At 58.9% G+C, this 13,616-nt stretch overlaps 1 protein-coding gene across 3 annotated transcripts in view; it reads right to left on the bottom strand.

Annotated features, from left to right (window-relative positions):
- Positions 1–1,312: 1,312 nt before the first annotated feature.
- Positions 1,313–13,616, bottom strand: part of MICAL3 (microtubule associated monooxygenase, calponin and LIM domain containing 3) — a 143,097-nt gene continuing 130,793 nt past the window's right edge. Inside the window, exons 35-38 of one of the 3 annotated variants that reach the window (XM_040233628.1) lie at positions 12,551–12,601; positions 4,067–4,166; positions 3,853–3,926; positions 1,313–3,764 (exon numbers count right to left, since the gene is read on the bottom strand). In XM_040233628.1, the coding sequence (XP_040089562.1) occupies positions 3,580–3,764; positions 3,853–3,926; positions 4,067–4,166; positions 12,551–12,601 (410 nt within the window). In that variant the 3' untranslated portion in view covers positions 1,313–3,579. Of the gene's footprint in view, positions 3,765–3,852; positions 3,927–4,066; positions 4,167–6,055; positions 6,122–12,550; positions 12,602–13,616 lie in introns of all 3 variants that reach the window. The other 2 variants (XM_040233629.1, XM_040233630.1) reach the window with 2 other exon arrangements.

The following is a 13,616-nucleotide window of genomic DNA, read 5'->3' as shown; positions in this document are numbered from 1 at the left end:
GGCATCTGCAAGACGCAGGAGCCTCAGCCCTTCGGGGCCAGTCTCCAGGAACCAGGCCATGCACTGCTGGGGTAAGGTCCTTGGCTTGGATCCCATCCAGCCTGGTCCCACCCCAGAACCAGAACCCGGCTCTGAGAGGCTGCGTGGGGATGGGGTGGTGTGCGCTCCGGCCACTGTCTCCCTCTGTCTTCCTGCGAACAGGTGCCTCCTCAGGCCCGCAGCATCTGGGGCTCCACTGCCAGGTGAAGTCCCAGCTGCCAGGCCACCTCGGGGAGGGGGCATGGGAGGTGAGGCTGCCACCAAACGCCACCTGCCAAGCCCGCAGCCACGGGCCGCATGGGGGCCATGCTGGAGGCCCATGTGTCCTGCCCTGGCCCAGCGAACAGGATGGATGGCGTTCTCCCTCCTCACTGAGCGTCCCACAGGGACAGTCTTTTGGTCAGAGACAGCCTGTGTGTGCAGCTCCTATGACAGGGCCATGGGCACCAGGCTCTAGATAGACTCGGAGCCACAGATGAGGCGGGTCCTCGCAGGGGAATGGTAGCAGCTCCAGGCGGCTTGCCCTCTGCTGTCAGCCTGAAGCCAGCACCGCCTCCTGCCACGTGGGCACCTATGAACTGCAGCCAACCCTGCCCATCTCCAGCTCTAACCAAGGGCCCCAAGGAACCAAAGGGGGTCAGCACAGTCCCTCCCCTGCAGGCACTGGCCCGACTCAGACCTCCTGCCCGACCCAGACCTCCTACCCAGAACCTCGGGCCACACTCTTTTCTGCCCAATGCCCACACAGTGCCAGAGGCTCCAGGAAGCTGCTGCCTTGTTCAGTGCTGAGCCACCCACTGCCACTGCTGAGGGCAGCCTGTGCCCTGGGGATTCACCAGGAGGAAGGAGGCGCCACACCCCTGTGGTCAGCACACCAAGGAGTGCACAGGGGCCAGGATGTTGGGCCTCTCCCAGCCCCTGCACCGCAAATGCACTTGGGGAGGTCAACACATCTTCATGACTTAGGCCTGGAGGCTGCAGACCCTCCTGGCACTGGGCTGTGGGCCTCGGGGTCACCCTGACAAGGAGGACACTCTGCTGGCCCCGCTCTGAAGGGCAGCCTCGTACCCCTGGTCTCTCCACACACCTGCTCAAGGGGTTTCAGTGGGTGACCAAGACAGGATAATATGGACAAAAATAAAGCTGGTTGAAAAAGCACAAAGGATGCACTCTTCAAACCCAGAGGCACACTGTGGACACCACTCCTGAAGGGCGGTGCCTGGGGTCCTATCAACTTCAGGAGAGTGACTTAAGAAATACACTCTGCCTTTCTTTTAGAAACTTTTATTGCGCATAAAATGGCCCATTCCCCTTTGTAGGTCAGTTGTTTCCACCTCTAAAAGTTGTTTTCTGTAAACTCCACTTTCTGCCCTACTGAAAAAAATCCTGCTCTTTGTAAAGATTGGGAATAGCCTCTCATCGCTGGTCAGGGCAGCTGGAGAATGGCTCCTGGGGCAAAGGCCAGAAGACACCGTATGAGCAGGCTGGGCCCTTGGCCTTGGCATGGGCTCGCTCACACCCAGCGCTGCAGAGGGAGACTTCCTGCAGCCCTGCCCGTATGGGGATGCGACAGGAGCCGTGCGTTCCCAGAGCTGGAAACCGCAGCAGCCTGTCAGCAGGCACTACAACAACCTGCACACTAGTGGTTATGAAATGGAGCGTTCAGAAAAAGTGCTCTACTGGAGCCTGAAGGCGCAGCACCGCGGAAGGGAGCTGGGGAGTGTTTCTGAGCTTCTCTGCAGCTCTGGGCCTTCCCCATGTTGGCAGGCATGGTGCGCTTCCATGGGGCGGTGCCACATCCCTTCTAGCTACTTCATAAACACGTCCTTGTCCTGGGTGGGCAGGGGCTCGCAGGACGGGCCTGGCAGTCATGGTGCACCGGGTGGCGGGTGGGAAGGGCCGGCAAAGGCCACACAGGCGATGAATCCTGCCCCAAGCCCAGCTTTATCGGAAGGCTGGGGTTTAAAGATGGAATCTAGAACACCCTCTGCTCCCGTTAAGAACAGAAATAGAGGCTCTGCTTCAACAAGCAGGAAGTGAGGGTCTGAGCCATGAGCCCCCTGGATTCCAGGGGGTGACAGATGACAGCTTTGGGACAGACTCAAGAAGAAGACAGTTCTCTGCTCCTTTGCAGTGAGAATGAATGTGTTCAAGTTGAGGCACGATGTGGTTCCCCAAGGACGTTCTGAGGCTGGTGTGGATGCCCCTCATCCTGCCCTTGCAGCCTCCCTTTCCAGCATGTGGTCCTGGTCCACCAGGTGGGCTGGAGGGCCTCAGGACAGGCCCAGCACTGACCGAGCTCCTCTGCAGACGGGCACGGCCGCCGCAGATTCTGACCGCTCTGGGAGCTTGACACAGTCAGCCTCTGGCCGAACCGCGGCCCGAGCTGACTCCATGGTGCTTCTCATTCCGTGCCTCCCCACGAAGAGGCGTTGAGCGGGGGGCTGGGCAGAAGCTGCCGTGTGTGTGTGTGTGTGTGTGTGTGTGTGTGTGTGTGAGATTCCCCGACCAGAGTCCCATCTGTGTGCTGTCACCGCAGCTCCAGTTGCTGGGTCCGGGCCTCACCAAGCAGGGTCCCTCACGCTGATGCCATGGCCTAAACCGTCTTCAGTCAACGTGGGAGATGATACCTTGGCTCCAAAATGGAGAAAAACACGGGTCCTATGGACCCGGGATTTCAACAGGGAGGATTCCAAGTGGTACCTGGCCAGCAGCCTGGCCTCCAGCAGCTCAAGTACATCCTTGATGAGTGAGCGGTGCAGACACGGACACCTGGGGCCAGGCACAGGGGACAGGAGCAGCGCACTGGGGCCCACACGGGGTCTCTCTGACAGGAGGGCTCCGGTCAGCCCCAGGAAGAAGGGGGTGATGAATGGAGGGCAGCGCGATCAGCTGGGACTCAGCTCCACGCCCCGACCCGGGTGCCGGGGCATCAGGGTCCCAGTAAAGATACAAAAGTGAAGCTGCTTCAAGTATAAAAAAATAAGTTAATTGACAAAGAGGGTCCCCAGAGGCTGCATCTCCCAGGCTGTCAGCCTCGTTTGGTGCAAGCACACGAACCAGGAGTAGAGGACGGTCTCCCACCTGCTTCGAGGAGTCCATGACAAGGCCAGCCTGCTGGCAGGGCCAGAACTCGGGGCCCCGCCCGACCCCAAAGTCAGTATTTTCCAGTGTTGTGAATTAAAAGCAAATGCAGCAGCCGCAGGGCACAGCCAGGAGGCCTGGGGTGTGGGCTGGGCTTCTCGTCCACTTCTGCATGGTGCCAGGGGAGCGTGGTCACTGCGTCCTCCCAACACCTTCCCTGGGCACGCCCCCACAGTCTCGTGCTCTGGAGTGGGCGGGCAGGGGGCTTCCTCCAAGGAGGCTGAGCCGCTGGACAACCAGCTCCACCCAGGGCTCCCCACAGCTCGGATGCCTGAACCCTTCTCAGAGCCACGTGGACCTGAGTGCAAACTCCCCGGAGGCGCCAGGCCCTCTCAGACCTGGGGTCCGGGAGGGGGATCTGGGCAGTGCGCAGACCGGCCAGGGCTGGGCGGGCGCTCAGGACCAGTGCAGGCTGAAGCCCTTGGACAGCATGGCGGCCTCCAGGTCCTTGTCCTCCTCCTTCTCCCGCAACCGCTGCTCCTCCAGTAGGGCCACCAGGGCGTCTCTCTGCTCCACCACCTCCAGCATCTCGTTCAGGATCCTCTTCTCCTCCGCCAGCTCCTCCTCCGTCTTCAGGTGGTCTGGGTAGAACCACACCGGTGAGTCTTCCGCAGGGCAGAGGCAGGGGGCCTGCCCCAACTGCCCCCATGCCCGCCCCACACTGCCTACCTTCCACCGCCATCCGCTCGCGGAGCTCCTGCTGCAGCCGGCTCTGCCGGTCCTCCAGCTCCAGCTCCCGAGCACTGGGGGTTTGGGGGGGAAGGGAAACAAGGAGCTGACTTGGTGGGGGTGGCACAGCTCTCATCCCCCACACTAGGAGGGGCTGTGCTCCTACAGCAGGCCCTGGACCCACGCCCCCCTCCACCCCTGCCCGGGAACTCACAAGATCATCAGCTCCGACTCGTAGCGCACCATAGCGTTCTTCTCCTGCACCAGCTTGAACCACTCCTGCATCAGCTTGGGGTCGTCCTTCTTGCCCATGCCTGCCAAGAGAGGGCGTGTTGGGCCCATGCTGCTGTCTCCCGCCAAGGACTGTCACACGGGGACAAAGGCGGAGGGCTGCCTGCCGTGCCCAGGTCAGGCCCAGGGTGCCTGGGGCCACAAGGGCGCCACGCTCCCCCGAGGGCAGCCTGCGCCTTCCTCTGTCCCCCTCGGCCGGCCCTCACGCCCCAGCGGCTCGCCTGGACTCTCCTGCTGGACCGCTTGCTTTCTATGGGGGAGGTTCTCAGTGCTCTGCCCTCCTTTTCTCTCATTTCCATTCATTTCATGTGTATTTGGGACTTCCTGGGTCCTAGGAGACCAGTCTAATGAAGAGGCAGATGGCAGATGGGAAGCACACTCAGCCTTGCTTTCTGGGACAGAGTGAGGGGCCAGCATTTTGCTGTGGCCACTGACCTGAGGCCGCCTCATTTCTGACATCCTGACCAGGGAGGTGCCTCTCTCAACCTTGTGGCCCCTCAGGCTCCTGACAAGTGCTCCCCACACCCCCTGCATGGCAGCACGGCCCCAGGAGGCGTGGGGGTGGGGGTCTCTCCCAGGGCAGGGAGACTATAGGTTCCCAGCTCTGATCCCAGCCCAGCCGCAGCTTCTGGGGCCGCGGCCACTCACACTCAGCTGCCTGCACCCCCTTGGCCAACACCCGTCTCTACCAGCAGTGGCCTGACCCCCTTTGGGCTCAGCTGCGGCAGAGGGAGGGAAGGAAGAGCCTTCCAAGGAGCCACACCACGGAGGGGACACCAGGAAGCCCACAGCTGTGGTGGGTCCCGCCCCGGTGCAGAAACCAGACTGTGGTGGCTCTTGGCTGTTTTCGGATTACAAGCCACCCGCGGTCTCAGGGAAGCTGGGGGCTGTCTTCCTAGGGAACTACATGAGCACAGCCGGTACCTCTGCCACGGACACCATGTGCTCACGGGCCCTGAAGTCTGCTCACAGCTGAGCTAAAAGCTCTCTCTGAGCTTTGGGGGCATGGGTCGCAAGTCCTCTCCCAGGAAGATCAAACCCAGGGACCCAGCCTCCCACCCCATGCGAGGGCGGGGCACGTCTGCACTGTGCTGTCCTGGGCCCTGGCCGCTGTGCAGCACGAGCTAAGTGCTGGATCAGCTCTCCCTGCCCGCCCAGCAACTCGACTCTTTGGCTTTGAAAGCAGCCCCGTCCAGCTGTGCCGTTCCTTCCTGAGCGGCTCTGCACGGGGCACCCACGGGGCGTGGAGGGGGGTCTTGGTGCGCCAGGACGCCTCCCTCACTGCTCGAGCCAGCTCCAGAGGGATGGCCGAGATGGACGTGGCTGGTGGCGGTCAGCGGGGAGCGAGCGCCAGGGAGGGAAGAGGAAGGTTAGCGGGTTAGCAGGCGCCACACGCCCCGGCCCCGCCCGCATGCGGTCAACGACAATCACCACCACAACGGACTGCAAACCAGACAGAGTTAACACACACACTCAGCAAGACACAGGGAAAGAAGTCTGCCTTCAGTGCTTGTCTGGAAAGAACGGGGCATCTGTGTAGACCAGTCTTGTAAGGACAGTATTCCTCGACTCCACCAGCACAAATCACTGCCCGCGGGGCGGGGGCTCCTCGCCCGCGTCCCGGGATGTGAGGCGGAAGGGCCTGACCACGAGCGGTGGCCCGGAACAGCGGTCACTGCGGCCTGAGTGGCCTGAGGGCTGGACCTGCTCCCTGGCTTCACCCCATTCCCCAGCCCCCCGAGACAGTCGAAGGGATACTGTACCTTGTGAGGGACTGCCACATACTCAGGGGTTTGTAACAGGGCTACCAGGTGTCAGAGGAAGAAGAGAAAGAGCTGGGCTTCAGGTCCCTGCTTGACTAGTGTCGCTACGCCCCTGAGAGGCCGCGGGGAGGAGGTGGGGGTTACGTTACCTTCCTGGACACAGCAAGGGCAGAAGGAGAGAGGTCTACGCCGTGGAGTCCCGCCACTGGGCTCAACTTCAAAAAGGGCCAAACAAGGAGGAGGAGACGAGACGGACAGAGAGGAGGAGGCATTCCGAGGTGGGGAGGGACAGGGAGAAGGTGAAGTGGACAAAAAGCATAAAAGTGAGAAAGGAACAACAGGAGGAAAGGAAAAAAATACAAGAGATGGAAAAGCAGAAGCAAGGGAAACACAATCTACAAATGAGTTCAGTCCTTCCTTCATCCAGCACAGAAACTGGTCAGGAGCAGTCCTGGGCCCGGGCAGGCGGGCACTCTGTCCTCCTCAGGTCCTTGCTTGGGGGGCTGGGAAGCTAGGAATGACCAGAGGGTGCCTTTGAGGCTTGGGGACCCTCCTTGAAAGCACCCAATGTGCCAGCAGGCCTGCCTGAGTGAGAGTTCTCAAGATCACCATGTGGGAAAATCTAAGTGCTGGGGTTCTCCTGGTGTTGAACCCAAGGAGGCAGCGCCCAGACTCTGATGGGCCCCTAGGGCCGACACCCGCTCTGCTCTGACCCTGAGCAAGGACTTGGCCCAGTGCGTTTCCCAGAGGTGGCCCCCGTCTGTATGAATCACCACCCCGCCTCTGGCCACGGAGAGCGCTGACCACCCCTCTTCTGCCCCTTCTCCTCCTCCAAGGGTCAACACCACAGCGGGCACACTGCTACACTGTGGATAAGTCCAAAACTCACAGAGACAAAGCTGGGGCATCGTGGACGGGGTGACTGAGAGCAGACGGCGTGCAGGGGACGTGGCTAGACTTGGGGCCTGGGGCTCTCAAGGGAGGGGGACTGCTCAGCAAGGGACCATCACAGAACCACAGGCACAGGCAGGAGCCACGGCCCCGGGGGTGGGGAGCAGGGGCTGGGGCGTTAGAGACAGCCCTGTTTAGGTGAACACGAGGGCCAAGCAGACGCGTGCTGACCGAGAGGCCCTTCACCTTGCAGCAGGGTGCGTGCAGGTGCCCTGTGACCTCTACAGGCTTTTGTGCATAAACCTGGTATCAGGCGAAACTTCAGGACTAAAGCAGACAGAGGCTATCTGAGTGTGTGTGTGGTGGGTGTGCAGAGGCTGTATGTGGCTGTGGTGGGTGTGCAGAGGCCGTGTGTGTGGACAGAGGCTGTGTGTGTGTGTGGTGGGTGTGCAGAGGCCGTGTGTGTGTGTGTGTGTGTGTGTGTGTGTGTGGTGGGTGTGGACAGAGGCTGTGTATGGTGGGTGTGGACAGAGGCCGTGTGTGTGTGTGGTGGGTGTGGACAGAGGTTGTGAGTATGGTGGGTGTGGACAGAGGCCGTGTGTGGGTGTGGTGGGTGTGGATAAAGGCCGTGTGTGGGTGTGGTGGGTGTGCAGAGGCCGTGTATGAGGATGGTGGGTGTGGACAGAGGCCATGTGTGGGTATGGTGGGTGTGGACAGAGGCCGTGTGTGTGTACTGGGTGTGGACAGGGGCCGTGTGTGGGTGTGGTGCGTGTGCAGAGGCCGTGTGTGTGTGTGGTGGGTGTGGACAGAGGCCGTGTGTGTGTGTGTGTTTGGTGGGTGTGCAGAGGCTGTGTGTGTGTCTGTGTGTGTGTGTGTAGAGGCCATGTGTGTGGTGGGTATGTCAGAGGCTGTGTGTGCGCAGTGGCTCTGTGTGTGTGTTGTGTGTGTCTGTGTGCAGAGGCCATGTGTGTGGTGGGTGTGTGCAGAGGCTGTGTTTGTGTGGTGGGTATGTGCAGAGGCTCTGTGTGTGTGCAAACGCCATGTGTGTGTGTGTAGGGTATGTGCAGAGGCTGTATGTGTGTGGTGGGTGTGTCAAAGGCTGTGTGTGTGTGGTGGGTGTGTGAAAGGCTGTGTGTGTGTGGTGGGTGTGTGCAGAGGCCGGATGTGTGGTGAGTTTGCAGCAGTCACAGTGACCCAGTGTTCTGGACAGATGTGGCCATGACCAGCTGGTCACTGAGCCAAGCAAGAAGCTCCTTTCTTACAAACACCCTCGGCTTACACTCGTCTACCTCCAGCCTTCTCTGTCTCAAGATTGGTGCTCAGACACCTGCACACACCCTCAAACGACAGGGTCCCCACCTCTGCTGCCCCCTGGGACAGATGTTACACACAAACAGGCTGTGGAGACAGTGGAATAGCATCTGTGCTCATCAGCAAGGTCAGGGACTCAACATAGTCACACGCATCCAAACAAGGAAGCCTGTGCCTGCAGATGCAGCGAGACCGCGCTTCCCCTTCCAGACATCACGGAACACAGCCTTAGATCCTTTTATGCAAAGCACGTTCCAGAGGCCCTTCCGTACAGAAGACAGGGTAAGACCACAGAACAGGACTCAGGACAGAAGTCTGGAGGGGCTCCCCGGTGACAACGGGCAGTGCAGACACGAAAGGGCCAGAGCCCCGAAGAGTGGGCTGTGACGCTCTTCCTTACCCTTCCTGAGTGCGCTGCTGTTTGCACAGTGTATACTTTATAATCAGAAAACCAACCAATAAATACTGTTTTAAGAAGACAAACCAACCAAACAAGGTGTTTCCACCCCAGACCTGAACCTGATGTGAGTGTGCAAGGGAGGCATAGAGGTGCAGTTTGGAGCTAACCTTGCCTCGTCTGGAAACGTGAGAGACACAGAAGTGGTTCACCCGCGGGAGGCACAGAGTGATCGACCCTCTCACAGCAAACAGAAGTCGCTTACGTTAGTCTCGTCGGGGACGCGCTCCTGTTTGCGCATCACTCGCAGACCCCAGTCACCACCCCGAGTGCCCACAGCCCGCGGCCCTAAGGGCGTGACAGTCGCCAGCACCCTCCCTCCCCGACAACGGGGCAGGCCACCAGTCAAGAGTTTGAAAAGCTGTAACTTATCATCGTGCAGCCAGGCACATCCCATGGATTCCAGAGGGCTGTGTGCACTAAGCGTGAGAGTATGTCAGAAATCAAAACACAGGCACATGGGTGGCCTCATCGAGCCCCAGCACTGGCCCCAGCGGCTGCCTGGACAGTATCGGCAGCTCTGCCATCCAAGGAGGGCCTCGAGGCTCGGGGTCAACCATGCACACCCTGGCCAGGATCTGCCTCGCTCCCCTACCCAGTGCAGAGGGCCTTCCTTCGGGAAGCAAATCCGACAAAGGGAGGCAGCCCAAGAATAGGGCGGCGCCAGGCCTGGCAGGGTCACCACGCCGCCCCTCCCCGCCGAATGGAGAGGCCCAGAGAGGGTGAGTGGCAGGGCTGGGGACACAAAGCGGCCTGAAGCCAGTCTCATCTCCCTGTTCAGGGTTGCTCTGACACCACCTTGCCTCTTTCGTGACCTGGGGCCTGCAGGACCCCGCGGGCTGTGGACAGCGGGCAGTCACGGCCAGTCTGGTGGCAATTTCTCGTTCTTTCTATGCTTCCATCCCTCCCATTTCCTCATACAGGCATTGTCTGAAGCACTGCACGCACCCTCCCTCCCAACCCGTCGCCTCACTCCAGGGACCCTCAGGGTAGCTAGAACGCTGTGGCTGGTTTGCAAGCCTCATGGCGGCATGCTGCATCTGACGGGATAGAAGGTTCTCCCTGACAGGCCTGCCTACAAGCACAGAGCTGGGGAGATGCCTTATTCGGAAATTCAGTATGAGGCAAACCTCTAGACTGGGGGGAAATGAAAAGGGAAAAGCCTGTGAAAACTGAGCTCTAACACACACACACAGGCTGGGACACGCCCACACACACATGTGCACACACACACACAGACTGAGACACCCACGTGTACACGTACACACACGGGCTGGGACACACACGCACACAGACTGAGACACCCACGTGTACATGCACACACACGGGCTGGGACACACACACGCACACATAGGAGTGCTGGGGAATCTTGAGGACTGAAATTTCCTAAAAGCAGAACCAAGCCAGGCTCATGCTCAGATGGAACAGATCAGCCAACAATCTGCCAGCATCAACTCAGGGGGGCGGACCACACAGGAAGGCTCAGAGCAGGGTGGGCAGGTGGGGGGCTTCCCCACCTCCCATCACAAGCCATGGCAAAAAATGAAGACCACCCTCCCTAGTCCCTTATGCCATTTCTAAACCGTTCATGCTCTTTCCATTTCCCCTGGAGATGTACAAATCAAGAGGTGAAGTCTGGAAACCGGAAACTGGGTGTAAATATTTCTAATTCGCAGTTCTCCAGAAGACGTCCGAGTCTCCTCCCTGGTCTAGAGCAACAAGACTGGTGGCTGGGCAGCGGGACCCTGTCTCTGCTCTTTAATGGGTCCTCTGCAGTCACAAGGTGCAGCTCTGTGAAGCGGAGTCTTGATACTCTCTGGCTCAAAAGGAGACTTTCAACAGGTCTGGAGCCTTTAAAAGTCGGCTGAGAGCCACTCTAAGACCCCAGGGGAACATGACAGTATGACAGGCAGGGGCTGGGCAGGGACTTCAGCCTGGACTTCTCCCCTCTCATCTCACAGGAAGCACAACTGGTGCTGGGTTCCTGCGGCCCTTTGGGGATGCAACCTGGTGGGCTATAGTCCACGTGGCCACAAAGAGTTGGCTACGACTGAGCAACTGCAATAGACAAGTGATCAGGCTCTATATCTCAGGCTCCAGATTTCAAGAGGGTAAAATTCCACCAAATAATGAGATTGCCAAGTGCTCCGCGGAGGAGACATCAGCAGGAACTGAAACGGGAGCTGCTTCTGACATCTACTTTCTCTTTCCAGACTTGTGGGTGGCAGCAGCCGCCACGTGAGGACGGAGCCCCTAGAACCACAGCAGGCTGATGGGCGAGGAACCCAGTCAGGCAGCAGGGGTTTATAATTCAGAGATACACTGAGCTCCTCTTTCACATATTTCACTCTCCCCTGGAACTTGTTGGAATTCTAAATCCAGAAGGCTGGAAGCTGGAATCCAGGGACACAGAAATGGAAATACCAGCATCTTATCACTCAAGCATCAGGAGTGAAGGGAACAGAACTGGCCACACGAGGTCATCAGTGTGGCTGCCATTCTCAAGCTGGAAGGGGAGGCTGAATGCAATTTCAAAGAAATAGGTTTGACAGTCCTTCCCAGGAGACTTTGAATTAAACAAAACAATTCAGATTCATTTGGAATCGACACAGACGTTCCCAGAGGTGTCAGGAGGAGGCAGAAAGTGAGCCCAGGACATTAGTCAGGGTGGGATCTGTTAGTTGGGGTGTAAGCATGAGCCCTTTTACAGCACCAATGGCTATGGGGTGGCAGCACCTGGACACTGGAAGCTCAAGCCCTAGAGGGCCATGTAGAGGGTGGACCCAGACACCCGGGGCCAGAGGGGAGGCCAGGACACCCACCCCAGGGAGGCCGGAAGCCTCCTTCCTGGTGTAGCCTCTCTAAGACCAGGGCTCTATCTTGAGTTGCAATTACAATCATGCTTGGTTTTTAAATGAATGGGCGAGGAAGAGACTCTCTTAGAAGAAAGGAATTACGGTAAAAAAAAATGAGAGAGAAAGATCTTGCCCACTCTTCCGTTCTGAGACCACTTTCAGGCACGGAGCCTGCCTGGGCGACAGAGGTCTGACCTCCTGACCAAGATGAAGGACTCCAAGAAAGCGCTGGGCCTGGGAACCCCGGGAGTAGCCACTGGCACAGCTCCTGACACAAGGGCAGCCGTCCAGGAGAATCACCACCCAGGTCTAGAGGCGACACTCCTGCCTGGGTGCTTCTCTGGTCCAACACGAATGGTGAGCCTTGTATGGCAAGACACCCACAGACTGGACTCCTCTGAGGCAGTGGTTCTACTGTAGAAGTGGCCTGGGACGCTTGCTAAAGCAGGTGACCAGGCCTCACCTCCAGGGTCCCTGACTCAGAAGGTCAGGGGTGACGGTGGGAGGAGGGGGTGAGACTCTGCAGTTCTAACAGGCCCAGGCTGGAGGCTCGGAGGCTGCAGGGACCACACACATGGGACCAGCCTCGACTTCTCCTGAGTTTGGTGAAAAGAGGACACAGTAATCCCAGGACAGAGTGTCGGTGGGGGGCATTCTCAGACGCCTCCCCAGGGTACCTGGACCTTTCAGGTCAGCATGAACATGCGCTGACGGAGGCTATGGGCATCCTGAGGGAGGTGTGAGGGAGGGGGCTTGGGAAGGTAGTGGTGGAGCATGTGTGTGCTTGCCTGAGTGTGTATGTGCACGCACACGTGTTGCTACCATCAAAACGACCCAACGGTGTCAGTGGGGCTGGGATGCAGATCGGATCAGAGGCTGATGCTGCAGCTGGTGAACCTCTAAATTTACAGAGAATTAAAATACTCCAACAGCAAGGGTTGTCTCAGGTCTCTCCCAGCACGCACATATGGGCGAGGCTGAGTCAGCACACTGCTCCGTTTGAGCTGGAAAAGGGCCTGTGCTTTACCATCCGGTTATGGTTATCAGGCTGACTTCTTGCTGTTTGTGAGCGGAGGCGGGGGCGGGGAGGAGTCAGCAGGGTTAGTTCTGTGACAGGTCTGCATACATACCACCCAGATGCAAGTCGATGAGGTCAGTGTAATAAGACTCTCCCCAATAGTCTACAACAAGGAATCGGGGAAGCGTTATTGGATCACGTAACCCTCTGGCCCCCCAGTCCCTGGCAGTCAAGGGCGTGAAGCATAAGAAACACCCAGGGAGGCAGCAGAAAGCATGCGTTTCCCCCAGGCACCCCCACAAACATGCTTCAGCCACAGGCCTCCTGGTGCCAGGGGTGGTCCCAAAAACCAAGGCGGGAGGTGGGCGGATGGAGGCGGGCAGTGTGTAGCCAACCAGCAGCTGGGACAGGGCCTTGGCTCTGCTGGAGATCCTGCTGGGATTCAACCTCATCTAATTCAGACTTAGAAAATGTGAGGGGCAGGTCAAAGGCTATGGACTTCCCTAGTTTTGCAGTTGATCAGAAGCCCCAGACTAAGAGGCTGAAGGCCAGACATGAACACCTAAAGAGGCTGTGTTAGCCCTCAGCTCGCCTCTCCACACTGACTCCAAGCGGAGCAGAACCACATCTTGCTAAATGGGTCTGAGTGAAGGAGGCCCTGTGGCCCTCAAGGTCACCAGGCCCCCAGAGAGCAGAAAACAGTGGCACCTCGTTCCTCAGCTGCCCACCAGCACTCTTGTTCGTCACAGCGCGGCGAGGGTGACCCCAGGACCGTGACAAATGCAAGTGAAGTCAGCTGCAGCTCACCACCCTTTCCTCCTCATCTCACAACCCAACAGCTGGTCCCAGCAGCCTCCAGTTCCACACGAGGGCTCCCTCTGGGGGACACAGACACCAGAATGCTGAATGAGGCTGTCCCAGTAGGTTCCAAAAACAAAGAGGGTTTTCCAGCTGCTCCACACCTCGGGAATCTCAGTCTTCTCTGAGGCTCTGACCCCAGACCTGCTGTCTGGATGCACGTGAGCCTTCTCTGGAGGGCAGCTCAGCCACCAGTGACACCTCAGAGAACCCATGGACTGAGACCGAATGGCCGGTTCAGGAAAGGAGCTGACTGGTGCTGCTCAGCCCACAAGGCCTCCTCAAGGGCTCGGCCACCAGCCAGCACACCAGCAAGCGGA

Source organism: Oryx dammah, unplaced genomic scaffold (assembly GCF_014754425.2).
Source record: "Oryx dammah isolate SB20612 unplaced genomic scaffold, SCBI_Odam_1.1 HiC_scaffold_29, whole genome shotgun sequence".
Taxonomy (NCBI): Eukaryota; Metazoa; Chordata; class Mammalia; order Artiodactyla; family Bovidae; genus Oryx; species Oryx dammah.
The sequence above is the reverse complement of the archived record's forward strand: the minus strand, read 5'-3'. Positions and strand labels throughout refer to the sequence as shown.